The 19,962-nt window shown below is 39.4% G+C and overlaps 1 protein-coding gene across 5 annotated transcripts in view; it reads right to left on the minus strand.

Moving 5' to 3' along the window:
• eml4 (EMAP like 4) overlaps positions 1–19,962 on the minus strand; it is a 301,178-nt gene that overhangs the window by 16,075 nt on the left and 265,141 nt on the right. For all 5 annotated transcript variants that reach the window (XM_043695706.2, XM_043695701.2, XM_043695705.2 and 2 more), the window contains one exon: positions 6,957–7,044. In XM_043695706.2, the coding sequence (XP_043551641.1) occupies positions 6,957–7,044 (88 nt within the window). The remainder of the gene's footprint in view (positions 1–6,956; positions 7,045–19,962) is intronic.

Raw genomic sequence — 19,962 nt, forward strand, 5'->3', positions numbered from 1 at the left:
GAATTGGCTTGTCCATAGAAGGCAGATGGTAGTGGTGGAAGAGTGTTTTTCTCGTTAGAGGTTCATGACTAGGGTATTCCACACGGATCTGTATTGGGATCTCTGCTGTTTGTGATATATACAAATGACTTGGACGAAAATGTAGATGCGTGGATTAGTAAGTTTGCAGATGTTACAAAGATCGGTGGAGTGCGGATAGCATACAAGATTGTCAAAGGATACAGCAGGAGATGTTACATATGTGGGCAGAGAACTGGCAGATGGTGCTTAATCCAAGTGAGTGTGAGGTGCTGCACTTTGGGAGATCAAATGTTAAGGAAAAGTATACAGTTAACGGTAAGATCCAGAATAGTGTTGGCATACAGGTCATTCTGCTATATCGAGTGTTTTGTTCGCACAAATTTGCTATAACGCGACTGATGAATTGGGGACAGTGTTTCTAAAGCATGAACTTTTAAAACATGCATTGATTATAACGCGATTCTGGCCTCAAGAATTTAAATGCTACTGATATTACACAGTTTTTTTACAACATGGGATTGCACGAGAACTGAACTACTGCATTATAGCAGAACTGATCTTACAAAGGGATCTTGGGGTTCAAGTCTCTAGCTCTCAAAGTACCACCCTATCTACTTGCGTGGCCAATGAAGATGTTTGCCTTCATTGGTCAGGGAATTGAGTACAAGAGAAGAAAGTGAGGACTGCAGATGCTGGAGATCAGAGCTGAAAATGTGTTGCTGGAAAAGCGCAGGTCAGGCACCATCCAAGGAACAGGAGAATCGACGTTTTGGGACGATTCCTGAAGAAGGGCATATGCCCGAAACTTCGATTCTCCTGTTCCTTGGATGCTGCCTGACCTGCTGCGCTTTTCCACCAACACATTATCAGAATTGAGTACAAGAGTCAGGATGTCATGTCACAGCTTCACAAGGGTTTGGTTAGGCGTGTTACATTCAATTTGGAGGGTTGCCACATTACAAGTGACAATATTTCTGTTGAATAAAGGGAAGTGACAATATTTCTCTTGAATAAAGGAAACTATGGAGCTATGAGGGAGGAGCTGGCCAAAGTTCAATGGTGCAATACCTTAGCAGGGATGACAGTGGAGGAACAATGGCGGATATTTCTGTGTATAATGCAGAAGATGCAGGATCAGTTCATTCCAAAAAGGGATAAAGATCCTAGGAGGAGGCATGGGATGCCGTGGCTGACGAGGGAAGTTAAGAAAAATATAAAGTTAAAAGAGAAAAAGTATAACATTTCAAAGCTAAGTGGGAAAACAGAGGACCGGGAAGCTTTTAAAGAACAACAGAGGATTACTAAGAAGGAAATACGCAGAGAAAAAAAATGAGGTACCAAGGTAAACTGGCCAAAAATATAAAGGAGAATAGTAAAAGCTTTTTTAGGTATGTGAAAGGCAAAAAAATGGTTAAGACTAAAATTGGGCCCTTGAAGACAGAAACAGGGGAATATATTACGGGGAACAAAGAAATGGCAGAAGAATTGAATTGGTACTTCAGATCTGTGTTCATTGGGGAAGACACAAGCAATCTCCCTGAGGTAACAGTGGCTGATGGACCTGAACTGAAGGGAATTTATATTTGCCAGGATTTGGTGTTGGAGAGACTGTTAGGTCTGAAGGTTGATAAGTCCCCAGGGCCTGATGGTCTACATCCCAGGATACTGAAGGAGGTGGCTCGAGAAATCGTGGATGCGTTGGTGATTATTTTCCAGAGTTCGATAGATTCAGGATCAGTTCCTACGGATTGGAGGGTGGCTAATGTTGTAGCACTTTTTAAGAAAGATGGGAGAGAGAAAGCAGGAAATTATAGACCAGTTAGTCTGACCTCAGTGGTGGGAAAGATGCTGGAGTCTATTATAAAGGATGAAATTACGACACATCTGGATAGTAATAACAGGATAGGTCAGAGTCAGCATGGATTTATGAAGGGGAAATCATGCTTGACTAATCTTCTGGAATTTTTTGAGGATGTAACTCTGAAGATGGATGAGGGAGATCCAGTAGATATAGTGTACCTGGACTTTCAGAAAGCTTTTGATAAAGTCCCACATAGAAGGTTAGTGAGCAAAATTAGGGCACATGGTATTGGGGCAAAGTAATAACTTGGACTGAAAGTTGGTTGGCTGACAGGAAACAAACAGCAGTGATAAACGGCTCCATTTCGGAATGGCAGGCAGTGACCAGTGGGGTACCGCAGGGATCAGTGCTGGGACCGCAGCTTTTTACAATATATGTTAATGATATAGAAGATGGTATTAGTAATAACATTAGCAAATTTGCTGATGATACTAAGCTGGGTGGCAGGGTGAAATGTGAGGAGGCTGTTAGGAGATTACAGGGTGACCCGGACAGGTTAGCTTAGTGGTCAGATGCATGGCAGATGCAGTTTAATGTGGATAAATGTATGGTTATCCACTTTGGTGGCAAGAACAGGAAGGCAGATTATTACCTAAATTGATTCCATTGAGGTAAAGGGGCAGTACAAAGAGATCTGGGTGTTCTTGTACACCAGTCAATGAAGGTAAGCATGCAGGTACAGCAGGTAGTGAAGAAAACTAATAGCATGCTGGCCTTCATAACAAGAGGGATTGAGTATAGAAGCAAAGAGGTTCTTCTGCAGCTGTACAGGGCCCTGGTGAGACCACACATGCAGTACTGTGTGCAGTTCTGGTCTCCTAATTTGAGGAAAGACATTCTGGCTATTGAGGGAGTGCAGCGTAGGTTCACGAGGTCAATTCCTGGAATGGCGGGACTACCTTACGCTGAAAGACTGGAGCAACTGGGCTTGTATGCCCTTGAGTTTAGAAGACTGAGAGGGGATCTAATTGAGACATATAAGATCATTAAAGGATTGGACACTCTGGAGGCAGGAAACATGTTTCCACTGATGGGTGAGTGCGGAACCAGAGGACACATCTTAAAAATACGGGGTAGACCATTTAGGACAGAGATGAGGAGAAACGTCTTCACCCAGAGAGTGGTGGCTGTGTGGAATGCTCTGCCCAGAGGGCAGTGGAGGCCCAGTCTCTGGATTCATTTAAGAAAGAGTTGGATAGAGCTCTCAAGGATAGTGGAATCAAGGGTTATGGAGATAAGGCAGGAACAGGATACTGATTAAGAATGATCAGCCATGTTCATATTGAATGGTGGTGCAGGCTCGAAGGGCAGAATGGCCTACTCCTGCACCTATTGTCTATTGGCTGCGGAGGCTTTGGAGAGGGTGCAGAAGAGGTTTACCATGATACTGTCTGGATTAGAGGGTATGAGGATAATGAGAGGCAAGAAAAATGTGAGTTGTTTTCTCTGGAGCAGCAGAGGCTGAGGGGAGACTTGATAGAAGTTTATAAAATGAGGTGCATAGATAGAGTTGACAATCAGAATCCTTTTCCCCAGAATGTCTAATACGCTTTTGTTTAGGAGGGGTCATCACGTCCGGAACAACACTGCGGCAGGTAGGCCTGTTCCTGCGCTGTACAGTTCTACGCGCGTCTGTATGTGTGCGCATTTGAGTAAGTTTTACACAATCCAATTGAGACAAGCTGCGAATGCTGATGTCAGCAATGCAATGACAACTGTGATTGTTCGCCTGTCCAGGAGCCAGTTTGTGAACACAATACAGGAAGAGAAGTCTCCTGGAAAGAATAGATCGCTCTTTCTCGCCATGACATAACCAAAGCCTGCATGACAACTAGATATCCTTTTCCACTAGTTTCTATAAGCTGTTGCTCTTAACTAGTGATTAAAACACTTCAAAATTAGTGTGCCAATCATCTGTGTTTCCTATAAACATCGTGAAAGAATCTGGGAATAAGATGATTGGAGAACAGAAGGTTTTGAGGAAAAAAGTGAAACCCTCATTGAATCCTGGGGATTGGCACTACTGAACCATTTCTCCTCAGTATGCTTTCCTCCACCGATAATGTTTAGGTTTGTTTGTTCTTCTGTGCCTGTTTGTGCAGAGGGTTAAGAAGGGAACTAAATAGTCAAATGATAATTAGTACAGTGATGTTGATAACTCATTTTTGTTTGTCTGTAGTTAGAGTTTGTAATAAATAATAGTTTCGTGTTCAGTGTGTTTTGTTAAACTGACAAGCAAATTCGGAACTTTGAGTACTTTGATTAAATCTATAACTTCTGTGACAGCCCTGGGAGTAGTGGGCTCTGACAATATCAAATGGCTTCTTTCAGTGTTGTAATGACTATAGCCCTATGACTGAAACCTGAACATTCCTCTTGTAGTATGATGTTAAGCACTGAACATAGTCATTACAACACTGAAAGAAGCCATTTAGTTCATCAAGTCCAATTGGTCCTCTGTGCAGCAATATGGTCAGTCTCATCCCTTTCCTCTTTGCTTGTACAGCTGCAAATTGATTTCCTTCAAATGTCCATTAACTATCCTTTTCAAATCATTCTTTGCCATCACTTCAATCAGCATAACAGACAGCAAGTTCTAGGTATTCACTAATCAGTACATTAAAAAAAAAGTTCCTCACATCGCACCTACAATTATTGCTTAAAATGATGAACCTGTGACACATACCATTAGCTAATGGAAAACAAAAACGCGGTTTTCAAGTTGCTATGACGTAAGGGTGAACTCGCCAATTGGATACAAAATTGACTTTATGGTAGGAGACCGAGGACAGTGATGGAGCATTGTTTTTCAGACTGGAGGCCTGTGACCAATGGTGTTCCATAGGGATCGTTACTGGATCCACTTATGTTTGCCATTTGCATAAAAGATTTTGGATGAGAATATAGGAGGCATGGTTAGCAAGCTTGTGGATGACAACCAAATTGGTGATATAGTGGACAGTGAAGAAGGCTATCCAAGACTACAAAGAGATCTTGATCAACTGGATCTATAGGCTGAGGAGTGGCAGATTGGAGTTTCATTTATATAAATGAGAAGTACGGCATTTTGTTAAAATAAACATGGGCAGGACTTATACAATTAAAAGTAGGGCCACCTATCACTCTTATCTCCATCCACCTAATGCACTCTAGGCTATCTTCTCCCCAGCCCCAGCCCCACCCCCCTCCCATTTATCTCTCCACCCCTGAGGCTCCCAGCCTCATCCCTGATGAAGGGGTCCTGCCCGAAACATCGATTTTCCTGCTCCTCGGATGTTGCCTGACCTGCGGTACTTTTCCAGCATCACTCTAATCTTGACCCCAAGGTAATGCTGTAGAGCAGAGACCTTGGAGTTCGGGTACATAGTTCTTTGAAATTTGCATCACAAGTAGACAGGGTAGTTATGGCAACATTTAGTATGCTTGCCTTCATTGCTAAGACCTTTTTTAGTATAGGAGTTGGGACATCATATTGAGATTGTGCAGGACGTTGGTGAGGACACTTCTGGAGTAGCTTGTACAGTTCTAGTCACCCTGTTACAGGAAGGATATTAAGTGGAGGAGATTCAGAAAAAGTTTACCAGGATGTTGTCGGGAATGGAGGGCTTGAGTTATAAGAAGAGACTGGATAGGCTGGGACTTTTTTTGCTGGAGCATAGGAGATTGAGGGGTGACCTTACAGTGGTTTATAAAAATCATGAGGTGTGTAGATAAAGTCCCTAAGGTGGAGGACTTCAAAACTAGGGAGCATGTTTTTAAGGAGAAAGATTTAAATATGACACAAGGAGCAAATTTTTATTTTAAAAAACATAGTGGCCAGTGCATGGAATGAACTGCCAGAGGAAGTGGCAGGTACAGTTACAATGTTCAAAAGATATTTGGAATAGTACACGAATAGGAAAGGTTTGGAGGGATATCGGCCAAATGTAGACAGGTGGGACCAGTTTAGTTTGGGAACATGGTAGGAGTTAGTTGGACCGAAGGGTCTGTTGCCATGCTGTATGACTCTGTAAGCACTTTAAATGATTAAAAAGTGGGTCACAGGTAGACAGAAGCAGATTGTTTTCAGTTGTTGAGAGGTCTAACCTAACGGCCATTTAGATAAAATTAAATATACAAAATTTAGAGCAGAGGAAAACAAGTAGAATCAATTGCAAAGAATTGAAAGAATGAATAATTCACTTCCAGGGTTAGTGGTGGAGCTTTACTATGTCAAGACTCAAGATTACTTTGGATAGGTAAATGAAGGGAAATGGGAACAGGCTTGGTAAATGTGATTCAGATCATTGGCTGAATGGACCAAATGGCATTCTTTCTTGAAACTATATACATTTAAAATCAATCCCTTAACTTTACTTCCAGTTCCTGATTGATGTTTGCCACTGTTCATAGTAAACTTTAGGATATTTTAGTTGCATAAAATGGAGCAACATAACTGTAAGCAGTAATTATTGTCACAGTTTCAGGAGACTGAGGGGCAAACATTCAGGCAAAGTTGTGCAATCTGTAGACTGTTACTGCATACCATTTCAGATTAATTTTAAACTTGTGATTACAAAATGCTGGTCTGCTTGTGTTTAAAATATTTGTAAATGGAGACAAGTGACATTTGTGAAATGTTAGAAATACTTTCAAATATATTTGCAACCATTTGAAACTTGGGAGTTTGGGATGGGTAACAACGTAAACAAAATGTGCGCCACTGAAATATGTTAGCTGCCACTACGTTGGCAGAGTTTAGTACAGACTGTACATACACAGTCTGAGAAATTTAGGATTCCCCACAGAATCAGAAGTTGTAGCAACCTTACAATTTGGCAGTAATAGCTCAGTGGTAATTTACAATGAATTGGTTCCTTGCCTGGGTTACTAAATAGGGCTAAGTACTCAAGTAACAATTTATAAATTCTGAGGTAGAAAGACTGTCATCATTAACATGCCCAATTTTGTTTAGTTGGATCACAGGCTGAAAGAAAATATATTATTCCAAAGAACAAAAACAATAACTACGAACATCATAAGATAACTGAAAAACATTATTTTCACTTTTGGGAAGAAATATCAGAATACTTACAATATAGGATTTCATAGTCCCCTGAGTTAGACATTATGAAATTTGTATCTGGTGACCAGTCCAGGTGTGTAATATAACTGGAATGTCCCTGAAGAGGGGGAAGAAATAATAAAATTAATTTATAGATCGTATTCCAATAGCATTTTTAAATTGAGAAAAACAATTAGAAATGCAAGCGATATCCACTTCAACTTCAAAATGCTGAGCCCATAATACATTTGAACTTTAACTTTCCCTGCTCATTTTAGTGTGAGAAATTAAATGTGGCAGCAAAAAAAAAATGGTTAGGAGTTCTGATAGAACTGCTCACTTTGCATGGAGAAGTTATTTCTCCATTTGGGTGTCGGCTATGTAGGAAGCACCCACCCCAAGCAAACGACTGACTTAAAAGGACACTAGAAAATACATTTAATCTGGAAGCTATTGTCATTTTCTGACTGCTTTAATTATTTTTGTTTTTTTGGCACTAAGATTCTCAGTAGATTTTGTCCACATTGTTCAAATTTTCTTTTACTCTTTGCACCAATTCTAGTATCAATAAGTTTCACATGTCTGTGATGCTTGGAACAAAAGAAAGAGACCCTAAGGAGGGATGTCAGACAGAGCTGATCGTGAAAGAAGTGACACAGACAAACTTGGTTTTGGCAGACAATAGTTGCAGTGCTTCTTCTTCACAAAAGAAGCTAAGACAGTGCTATTAAAACATGACTGCGAGAAGAAGTGTGGTGTTATACATCAAACATTTTGTAGCAAGGTTTGAAAAGAACATCAGGGTGATCAGCAAGCAGTGCACCCTGATGTCAGAAGACTGACAATTGTAATGGTATCATTAGAATGGCACAGTGGCTCACTGCATTCATCACATGTTGTTTCATCTCTATGTCAGGTTTAACTAGATTGAGATCATTTTCATGTTACTTTCCAGTATGCTACTTGCATTCCCTTTGTTTTTGCTAGTTACTTTTCTGTTCTTTCCTCTTGACTTCACCTGAGTCATAGGGGTTTTTGAATGGACATTATGAGCCTTTCAAAGAGCTTTAATAATTGTTGTTTCCTTATTTTAATATTCCCTGCTATCAATTTTCCCCTAAAAATTCAGTAAGAGGTGATTAGTGGCTTCCATTCTCAGATTGCTTAAATGCACCACCTCAAATCTCCACCTGAAATAACAGACAAGCTGAACATAGTAAACTGGGTGCAACTTTCATTTGACTTTATCTAAAATTTTAATTAGCCATTTGCATTTAAACTGTGTCTACTTCTGAATCTCATTTCCCGCAAAATAAAATTGCCCAAATATAATGACATGAGAAGAGGGCTAGCTGCCTATTGAAAAGCATGTCTGCAATTCCCCAAACACTGGGAATCTCTTTACAAAACATCAGAATGAGCATAGGAAATATTTCTGCTTAAGACAAGGGACAGAAATCACACCTTCATTTCAAAATGTGTCTGCACACCATCTAAAGAATAGAACATTAAATAAAACCTGACATGCTTAATAAGTTCTTTCAAGGGAAAAAAAGGCTTCAGTTGCAGAAGAATTTTTATAGGCTTGCTTTGTTCTTTTTACAGACTGCTGTAAAATGCTAACTATTCATTTGAGAAAATCTGCCACATGCTTCAAGACAAACCTATTACACAAGATGAGCGAACCACGTCAATCTTTCCAAACAACAGCTTTAGCACAGTACAACTTATTTAGCTTGTAAATGGATACTCTATCAATGCTAAATTTCACCTGTATTACATTTTTGGGGTAACATGATTTTTCCTTAGCTGTAAAAGGGAAACTGAGGAACAATAAATGTACTTAAAAGAAACTAGTTTAAATACTGCAGGTAGGATCCAACCTGAAAGTAAAAGGATGTGAACTAGTTTAGGACTGCCAAGCAAAATAAAAATCATGATCTTGCAACATAAGCTTTTAAATATTAATCCTGTTGTGGTTCATATTTAATTGATACCACTGCTGCACCCATTTCATTAATGATGTTCAAGGTGATTCATGACATAAGATAGGTATGTGAAGCCTAAATTCAGTGATACTGTACTTCTATTTAATGTAAGGAAAACCAAATTGACCTGACTGATTCTTCTGCACGCAAATTTAAACAATTCATAAAGACACAACAATTAATCAGTCTTCAAGGTCTAGCATCTGTGCAGACCAGTCAGCAGTTGCACCAATATAATCTGAAGATTTACAGACTTTGAGAGCATCATGCTTTTCAAAATAACTGGAATGTATAAGCAGGTCAGTTTACATACTTTTACCAATAAAACTTTAATAAACATTCACAATAAGTGAATGAGTAGTGACTAGAGATGGGCTTGTTGTGAGGTGGCAATGAGACTACTGAAAGCAGAATGAAGATTTTACATTACAAATAATCATCTGGTCATCTACTTATTTTTGCTGGCTTTCTTTGACTCACTGCAGCACTGATTCATTATAGATACATTATTAAATTTCAGCTACTCTATATCAAATAATTATAATGCTGGGACATGATCACTAACTAACACAAGGTTCAGAATTGCTGGCACAGTAGAAATATGAGTTATAACTGAGAAGGTTCAGATACAAGATTCACCTTGCACTCTCCTGAAGTGCAAGATACTGGGTTGTTAGGACAGACCAAAAATACAATAAGAAAACCAAGGACTTGCCTATTGCTGAGAACTCCTCTCCATCTTAATACTCATAGTTTTGATAATCTTTGTTACAGAAGAACAAGATGTAGTCACAACTGAAATTTAGAGAACACAGATTCTAAGAGAGCAAAGCCTCAGGCCACTTTGTTGAAGAAGATTTTAATGACACAGATACCAAATCTAACTATTTCTCCAGTAGTGTTGAAGACACTCAACACATGGGTTACAGAGTCCATTCTTCATTTGACACATTGCCAAGGTCAAATCAAAATACATGACATCATTGGTTTCTCTGCTTCATGTTTTGTGTGCTGTGGACTTGCATGCTAATCACAGGCTATGTGGTAACTTCGTGATTATCAAATTAAAAAAGTAAAATCAGCAAAAATTATAAATATATTATTCACAGAATATAACTGATTATTTGTCAGCCTGAATACTAACACAATATTTGCATGTTTTAACAAAAATGCCATTTATCTCAAAGTTGATATGCAGATAGCTCAAATGATGAGCTGTTAGTAAAAATTATGACAAAGTTCCTCAGTTAATCAGACTTCACAGATCATTTTACATTTTTAATTTCCCTGCAATCTAGAAGTTGAATTCCAAAAGTTAAATGTTTTTATACAATCATAAGCAGTTTATTTCCAGTCTGTGAGAAATTTGGCAGCTGTACAAAATTCCTTTGGCTGAAATTTGAGCTTTGAGAACAGGCGAGATTCTTCTTTAAGAAAGCCAGAGATTTAACCTTTGTGACTAATCATGCTTATTGAAAAAAGTATATTACCAAATTATATTTACTGGGTATATAGAGGAGAAATCAAGATTTCTGAGTATCATATTCAAACAAAAATATATTTTTATAAAAAATTTAAGAACTTTGGACAACACGATTGTGTTCAAGCACTGTCGAGCAGCAATCAATAAAATAAATACAATGAACAAACTAGTACAGTAGAGTATAAATTTGAGAAAATCTAGAACACGCTTTGAAGACTGATTTACTAAGCCTGTGGACTGAATTATGTTGAGATACTGAATACGTAGAGATACACATTACAACACATAGCATGAAGGTAAGTCTGGCAGGTTGTGCACCACTTAAAATTATGCTGGAAAAGAGGGTCCCGGGAACGCATGGGCATCACGCTTTGAAGGAGGCAGGATGTTTTGACAGAGGGCTTATGTAATTTTGGGCTTCATAAAGAAAGAGACAGAGTACAAAAGCAGGACCCAACTAGATTACTGCAATCAGTTCTGGTCACCACTATTTGGTGCGACTTGAAGCAATCACATGACCTCTGATGTAGTTATGTTGCACTGAGAGTCATGAAGGAAGCAGCTCAAAAGCCAGCACACGAAATGTGGACTCTGATAGCTGTAGACAGCAATCTACTTTATGGAACAGCAAAGAATAATTAGAACTTCAGCCTGCAACTTTGCACTGCTGGGTGACTAAGTATGGCTTTGCATTTTTCACTCCTTGATCAGCTGGAGAGGAAAGGGCGCTGGAAATGGATCTTCTTCCAGTCTGAATGGCAAAATTAGCAGGTAACCACACAGTGTTAGACAGAAAAAACTGAAAAATTAGGAGTAGCAATTCTCATCAGTGCTGGGGAAAGGGGGTGACAAACTGTATTGTACCTTAGATCTCACAGAAGAACTGAAAAGCCAGATTGAAGAAATCTTGAAAGGCTTGTAACCCACTTTGAATTACCCACAAATGTTTTTTAAGAACAGTATTTTTGAACAACAGAATTCAAACTGAGTGGAGTCTGCAGACCCAGAATACTAATGAGTGCACAACTGCACTAAGATATTTAGCTCAATCTTGCAAGTTTGAGCAATACAGAGATGATCTCATTAGAGATCAGACTGTCTTACGTACAGAAGGTCATGCCATCACAGCATATCTGCTGACATAAGAAAAACCTACTTAAAAAGCTATAAATGTACAGATGCTCAGTCTGTCAATTATCAGCTAGACAGTATTAATGGGAGAACGGATGAAGTTTGCATTGTGCTGAGACAAAGTCTTGGTATCACAAGTGTGTGACCACGGAGAAACGGAAGAAATATTTCCAGAAGGATCAGCAGAAAGATCAAGGCCAGACTACAGAATGTAACTAATGTAGAGATCACCATGTAAATTAAAGGAAACATATTCAGCATGGGAAAGGCAATTCCAAGAAAGTGAACCACTTGCACTTCATGTGTTTTGCTGAAGATGGCTGCTGGAGAAATTTCAGATGATAATTCTGAAAAATCATGTCAAGTCATACCACACGTAGGAAATATTGGGCTGAAAGAGTCTATTGATAAATAGTTTCTGACTGTTAGACTGATAGCTACAGAAGGTGAAGACTGCGGTGCTACTTGCAACAGAATGTGCTTTTCAGACCTGTGTGAAATTGCTCAAGATGATGACCCAAAAATGAAACCATCATAGCTAACCAAGTTGAGAATTCAATGCAAAAGTAAGTAGGAGGAGACAATTCTAGATAATAATACTAATCAAAATCCATTCACCTCAGTTGAAGGAGTTCAAAGCTTGTACAGGGGAACCCCCACATCAGTGGTTTCGGTTTCTGTGGTCTTAAGTTATCCACGGTTTACCACAGCCCGAAAATATTACATAGAACATTCCAGAAATAATTCCAGGGGTCTGCTGGGGAAGTAAATTTCCCATTTAAATAATAGGATTTGCGACTATCCGCGGTATCTGTGATAGGTCTTGGAACGTACCACCTGCAGATATGGGGGACACCTGTACTAGTAACCCAACATGTAGTAGAAAAGGTGTGCAGCATTTTATAAGGCATAAAGCCATTTATTGTTAAACAGATCCAAAGACAAAATTACAAAGATGTATTCACATATTTTCATGATGATTGCCATCCTGAAGTAGATGAAAGTGGAAGACCAATTCAGCACAGGAACAAAAGAACGTAAGAGACAGGAGCAGAAGCAGGCAATTTGGTCCATTGAACTGCTCCACCATTCAATAAGGTCATGGCTGAACTTTTCATTGACTCAACTCCACTTACCCACCCAATCACTATAACCCTTAATTCCTTTGCTGTTCAAAAATCTAGAGATGACTGCAGGGAGATTTGACAGAAGTCTGCAAGGTTATACAGATTTACGTAAGGTAAACAAATAAAAGCTGTTCCTATTTGCTAATTATGGAACAATAGGATGCAAATGAAGTCTCTGGGCACAAATGCAGGGGAGAATGTGAGTAACATTTTTAAAAAAAATGCAGTTTGAAGTAATGACCTGGAACATGGTAGAAGCAGAGATGATCAATGATTTCTAAAGGAAATTTGACAGGCACTTGAGGAAAATAAATCTTTAGCGGTCTGAGGCTCAGGTAGCAGAGCGAGGCTGACTGGACTGTTCCTTGTAGAACTGGCATGGAGTGGACATACCAACTTGCTTCCTTCTGTGCCATGACTCTATGGAACTTAGCATACTTCAAAAGGACAGACAGTTTGGTAGAAAGGGACATTATTTGGCAGATAAAATTTAAAGAGGAAACCAAATTGATATATTAGGGATAACAAGAAGAATGAATATAATCCTAAAGTTGCACGGGATAAAAGAGGAGATCAGGGATAGTAAGCACACATCTCATTGGAAGTTGGTAGGTCAGAATGTGAAAACGGTTAAAAGTTTTTTTTTAATGGGTAAAGAGTAGATGTGAAAGCAAGTTAGTTACGATAAACTTTCACAAAGCCGAGGTTTAGTCTCAACCAAAGTTGAGTGTGCGCAATTCTGGCATCACACTTTTTTAAAAAAACTGAAGGCTTTACAGAAGGTGCAGAAAACATTTTTTTGGGGGGTGGGGAAAGAGGGGAGAGGGAAAATATCGAGAGGAAGTTTGATAGAGGAGCTCAACATCATGAGGTGTATAGACAAAGCAGATGGAGAAGCTGTTCCCATTGACACAATGGTTGAGAACTTGAGGACACACATTTAGTGATTGGCAAAGAATCAAACAGAAAGAAAATTTTTTACACAGCAAGTGGTTAAGACTTGGAATGAAGTGTTTGAAGTAATGAAGGTGGTAGAATCAATACTGGATTTTAAAAAGCTGGCAAATATGCCCTAGGTAAGAAAGAAAATTGCAGGGCTACATGAAAAAAGGGTAAAGGACTGGGACTAACTAAATTTAATTGCAGAGATACTTGAAGGGTGCCAATTGGCCATCTTCTGTACTGTAACTATTCTATGTTACTAATGACAAAAGTTTATATCTGAAGTTACAACTATTAACTGTTGCGGGAAAACCCTTTAAAATTAATTCAGGGAAATGATTGACATTACCACCTCTCAATCTTTGTAATAAAATGATGAGGACTCAGAAAACAGGTTTATCATAGTATTTCAGAAATAGCCAAATCGGGACCAAAAAATGCTATCAAGGAAAACAGACATTAAAACAAGCCAACCAAAGATTCTAGTACCTAATCATGAAGAACAGACCCTGAATCAAAATCAGGTGAAGCACACTGCTCCAGCAAAAATATAAATATCTTTTCCCTAGCTGAACAGAATGGAAAATTACTGAAGAAAGCAAGAGAAAGATGGACAACATTCTGGGTAGATATTAATCATGCATTAAATAAAGGACCCAGAATATAATGGGGTACCATGGTTTTAAAAGAAACTTTATAGGACATCTGGGAACTCTCAACTGTAGACAAAAGAAAATCCAACTAATTGAGAGGATATCTTGGGCGGGGTGGAGGGGGAAGAGGAGAGTCCAATTAATCATTGGTTGGAGAATCTGCTCTTCACGAACTAGCCATATCTATCGTGTTTGTTTGAGCATAGGTGCCAAAATAATTGAGGTAGATATTGGCAAGAGTTTACTCACTGTAAGTAACATATCAATGAAGTACTGACATTTTTACAGGAAGTATGCTCTTTTCACAAACTGTTCAATCTAAATATTTTCTGAAATCATTTCACATCTTTGCCAATTTTAAATCTGTAATCCTGTGTGTAACACGTTAAAACATGTTAAACTAATCCCATTAAGCACAACAATTTGAGCAAGTCATTAATTTGTCCTTATAATTCATGGGTTATTGAAACAATAGAATGAAGCATTTCAAAACAAAAAAGAAAATTGCTATGTAGCAAATAAAGAAAACAAAAGGCTTGTGCTAGAATCTGCATAACATTTTATACTTGAGACATTCCTGTAGGTTGTAGTTTAACTGTATTGACTCAGCATATCTTCACTTCCAAAGCAAAATCATGAAAATCAAAGAATGACTTATTACACAAACGAGCCAAGTTTATATGCATGTTAATGCTCAAAATACATGCAAAATTTGACAGTATAACACATTAATCTGAAAATCAAAATTGTAGAATTCAAATACTTATGTAGTTTGTAAAATATTCATAAATGCTATATTAGCACATGATTTAGAATCCCTATTGCTGAGTCTGTGTAAAGCTAATATTTGGCAATTTCTTGTTTCTATGTCAGACTTGACTTTTTATTTTGGTCTTAAAATATTTTTTCAGACTCTAAGCAAGGACTAAATAATGAAGAAATGTACTCAGGACAACATCTTTGATCAGAATGTCCTCGGATCAAGTACGAAGATTTTGATTTGCTGTTGTCACATGTATCGACACAGTGGAAAAAAAAAGTGTTGCTTTGTGTGCTATGCAGACAGATTGTACCATGCAAAGTACATCAAGGTAGCAGAATAGAGTTCAAGATCAAAATTAACATTTGAGAGGTCCATTCAAGAATCTGATAACAGCAGGGAAGAAGCTATTCTTGAATCTGTTTGTACATATATTCAAACTTTTATGTCTTTGCCCCATAGAAGAGGGTGGAAGAGAGTGTAACTGGGGTGGAAGGGGTCTTTGATTAACTTTGTTGCTTTCCCGAGGCAGCAGGAAGTATAGATGGAGTCAATGGATGGGAAGCTGGTTTGTGTGATGGACTGGGCTGTGTCCACAACTCTGTAGTTCTTGCCACCTTGGGAATAGCAGTTGCCAGATAGGATGCTTTCTGTGGTACATCTATAAAAAGGTATTAGGTCAGGTGCTAGGGCATGAGCTGTACTTAGTGAGCTAGATACCTATGGAGGAAATACTTGGATGAGAGTGATTTTTACGATGTATTGTTTTGATTAGTAACAGAGAAGTGCAATGAACAATCCAATTTTGGCCAGAGAACACTATGGTGTGTTAAAATGGCAGGTAACCAGCAACTCAGGGTCATTTTTGAGGATAAAATGTAGGTGTTCCATAAAGCGGTCACCCAGTTTTGCGCTTCGTCTCCCCAATGTACAAGAGATTACATCATAAGCAGCCAATACAAAACATTAGATTGAGTGAAGTGCAGGTAAAGCGCTGCTTCACTTGGACAGTGAGAACAGAGGAAGTAAACGGGCAGGTGTTATACCTTCTATGATTGAAAGGCAAGGTACTTTGGGGGTGTTGCAAGTCGAGGAGGAATGGACCAAGGTATCCTGGAGGGAACAGTCTCTGCGAAAGGCTGACTTTTGGGGGAGGCATTGAATATATTGCGGCATCCTTCTGGGGTGTCACAAAACAAGGCTACTGATAATTTGCACATGGATGCTGGCGGGGTAATAAATGAGGACAAGGGGACACCACCACTATTGTGGGAGGGAAGAAGGGGATGAGGGCCGAGGTGCGGGAGATGGGTCAGACTGAGGGCCCTATCAACCACAGGGGTGTGGAATCCTTGGTTGAAGAAGGTGGTGACATTTTGGAGGGCCCCTTGTTGAAGTTGGCATCATTGGAATGGTTGTGACAGAGACAGAGGAACTGGGAGAATGGAAGTGAGTTTTTTTTTTAAAAACAGGAAGCGGGATGCGAGGATGTATAGTTGAGGTAACTGCGAGAGTCAGTGGACATGTAACAACAGCCAGGACTAGAAATTGTATATGCTATATCCTTGACAAAGGAAGTACAAGGATAAACTTAGAACTTGAGTGGTCAGAAAGCTTTTCAAAACCTAGAAATTCAAGACAAAATTAAAAGACTTTTTACCAAAGCTGTTCAATTAAGGAGAGTCAGCACAGATTGTCAAGGGCAAATTATGTCCATCTAATATGATTTTGGATTTTGAAGAGCTAACAGAGATGGTTGATTAGGGTGGTGCACAAGGACTTTCAAAAAGAATTTGATAAGGAGCAACATAACAGACTTGCGAGCAAGGTTAGAACCATTGGAACAAATGGAATACAGGAAGAACTAGCCATCTGGACACAGAACTGGCTCAAAGGTAGAAGACAGAGGGTGGTGGTGGAGGGTTGTTTTTCAGACTGGAGGCCTGTGACCAGTGGAGTGCCACAAGGATTGGTGCTGGGCCCTTTACCTTTTGTCATTTATGTAAATGATTTGGATGCGAGCAGAAGAGGTACAGTTAGTAAGTTTGCAGATGACACCAAAATCGGAGGTGCAGTGGACAACGAAGAAGGTTACCTCAGATTACAACAGGATCTTGACCAGATGGGCCAATGGGCTGAGAAGTGGCAGATGGAGTTTAATTCAGATAAATGCAAGATGCTGAATTTTGGGAAAGCAAATCTTAGCACGGCTTATACACTTAATGGTAAGGTCCTACGGAGTGTTGTTGAACAAAGAGACCTTGGAGTGCAGGTTCATAGCTCCTTGAAAGTGGAGTCATAGGTAGATAAAATAGTGAAGGTGGCATTTGGTATGCTTTCCTTTATTGGTCAGAGTATTGAGTACAGGGGTTGGGAGGTCATGTTGTGGCTGTACAGGACATTGGTTAGGCCACTGTTGGAATATTGCGTGCAATTCTGGTCTCCTTCCTATCGGAAAGATATTGTGAAACTTGAGAGGGTTCAGAAAAGATTTATAAGGATGTTGCCAGGGTTGGAGGATTTGAGATGTACAGAGAGGCTGAACAGGCTGGGGTTGTTTTCCCTGGAGCATTGGAGGCTGAGGGGTGACCTCCTAGATGTTTACAAAATTCTGAGGGGCATGGATAAGGTAAATAGGCAAAGTCTTTTCCCTGGGGTTGGGGAGTCCAGAACTAGAGGATATAGATTTTGGGTGAGAGGGGAAAGATATAAAAGAGACCTAAGGGGCAACTTTTTCACACAGAGGGTGGTACGAGTATGGAATGAGCTGCCAGAGGAAGTGGAGGAGGCTGGTACAATTGCAACATTTAAGAGGCATTTGGATGGGTATATGAATAGGAAGGATTTGGAGGGATATGGGCCAGGTGCTGGCAGGTGGGACTAGATTGGGTTGGGATATCTGGTCAGCATGGACAGGTTGGACTGAAGGATCTGTTTCCATGCTGTACATCTCTATGACTCTATAAATGGGACAGTAGAAACATTGATACAGAATTGTCTGAGTAGCCAAAAACAAGAGAGCAGTAGAAAATCAAATAAAACTCAAAATGCTAGATGTACCCAGCATGTCAGATAGCATCTGTGAAGAGAAACACAGCTAATCTTTCAGGTTGTATCACCGTTCAGCAGACCATTTGAATGATTGTATAAAAAACAGGGGGCGCAGCATGGATCATTGTTAGGACCCATGGCAGCCTAAATTTGGATGCACTGGGCACAATTTGTAGAAGACACAAACTTGGGAATTCGTAAACTTTGAGGAGGCTTCTGATAAACTTCAAGAAAACAGACAAGGTGATGGAACAGATGGATGAATTTCTGATAAAATTTAATGTGGAGAAATGTGAAGTGATTCATTTTAACAGGAAAAATGAGAATACAATATAAAATAAAAAGCAGAATTTGAAGTGGGGTGCAGGGCAGAGGACCTGGGAGAAAGTGTGCTCAAACCATTGAAGGTGACAAGCCAGGTTGAGAATGCAAATGGGATCCTGAGTTTTATATGTAGGATCATAGAGTACCAAAGCTATCAAAAAAACTGTGCAAAGACTGATTTAGGCACAACACTAAGTGTGATGCTGCTCCTTTAACAAGCTTTTGTTGTCCTTGGCTTTTTTTCTCCCCTCAGAGAGGTCATAAAAGACACAGACTCTAAAAAGTCTAAGGTTGAAGGGTTTTAGGGCCAATTTGATTGTAGCTAACAGATACTGCCTCAGGCAAAAGGTTTTTAAGTTTAAAAAAAAACTTGTACAATGAAAGGGGAGTGGCCAGTTCTCCCAGCTCAGCTTTCCTATGGTTTGATTTGGTTTTAGTAGTCTGGCTATTTACTGAAAGCAGTCAGGTAGTTTTGAAGCTCCTGGACCCAAAGAAGCAGGTCCATGCTAGTCCTCTCTCTCTAACATCTCTCCTGTAAGACCCTGTGTTTGATTTTACCTTTTGCGCCAGGGATGTCTATGGGGATTGTTGCAAGTATTTGGAACATCATCATTAGGTTGGGTTTTCGGATAGGTTAAGTTATTCTATATTCTGTTCTCTTTTGTTTGTTTCATTCAGTTATCTTGTAAATAAATTCTGCCTTGTTTAAAACTAAATGATTTGATCAGCTGCATCTCTCCTGGAATATCCATGTTACATCTGTTTAAAACAGCTAGCAAAGTTAGAGTCTGGGCTATTTTTTGAAATGTTTTGAGAGAGTCTGACATGGTCAATAACAAAAGGTGCAAAATAATTCATGACAATGGTTTCAGAAATGAGGCACTTCAATTACTTGGATTGATTCAAGAAGCTGGACATGTTCTCCTGGGGGATGATTGTGGAAATTTGACAGACATGTTCAAAACCATGAGGGATTGAGAGAGCAGGAATGGAGAAACTATTACTATTGGCAAAAAGGCACAGATTTATGGTGATTGACAAAGCATGATGGTATGTGGAAAATCCTTTTTTAAAACACAAATGGTTAAGATCCAGAATGCACTGTTGTGGTAAGGGGCATATACAACTGACAATGCAATTGGTCAATTAGATTAGATTAGATTACTTAACAGTATGGAAACAGGCCCTGCGGCCTAACAAGTCCACACCGACCCTCCGAAGAGCAAATGACGCAGACCCATTCATTTACCCTTTCACCTAACACTACGGGCAATTTAGCATGGCCAATTCACTTAACCTGCACATTTTTGGACTGTGGGAGGAAAGTGGAGCACCCGGAGACTGAAGAGAAAAAAAATTGCAGGACTGATGGAAACAGGGGAGGGTAATGGGAGGTTAAAGTAGTTCTTAATGAGAGACAGAACAAACATGAGGGGCCTTCTTGCTGCAATCATCCTATGACTCTAGAACTCTCAATTTAAAAAAAAAATCAATACTGATCAAATGTACCAATACATAGGCCAGCAGAATAGAAAGACTAAAATCAATAAAGTGTGGGTGATGCATTTTGGGAAAAC

The sequence above is a fragment of the Chiloscyllium plagiosum genome, unplaced genomic scaffold (assembly GCF_037043375.1).
Source record: "Chiloscyllium plagiosum isolate Xiang-an unplaced genomic scaffold, Cpla_swu_hap1 HiC_scaffold_10, whole genome shotgun sequence".
NCBI lineage: Eukaryota > Metazoa > Chordata > Chondrichthyes > Orectolobiformes > Hemiscylliidae > Chiloscyllium > Chiloscyllium plagiosum.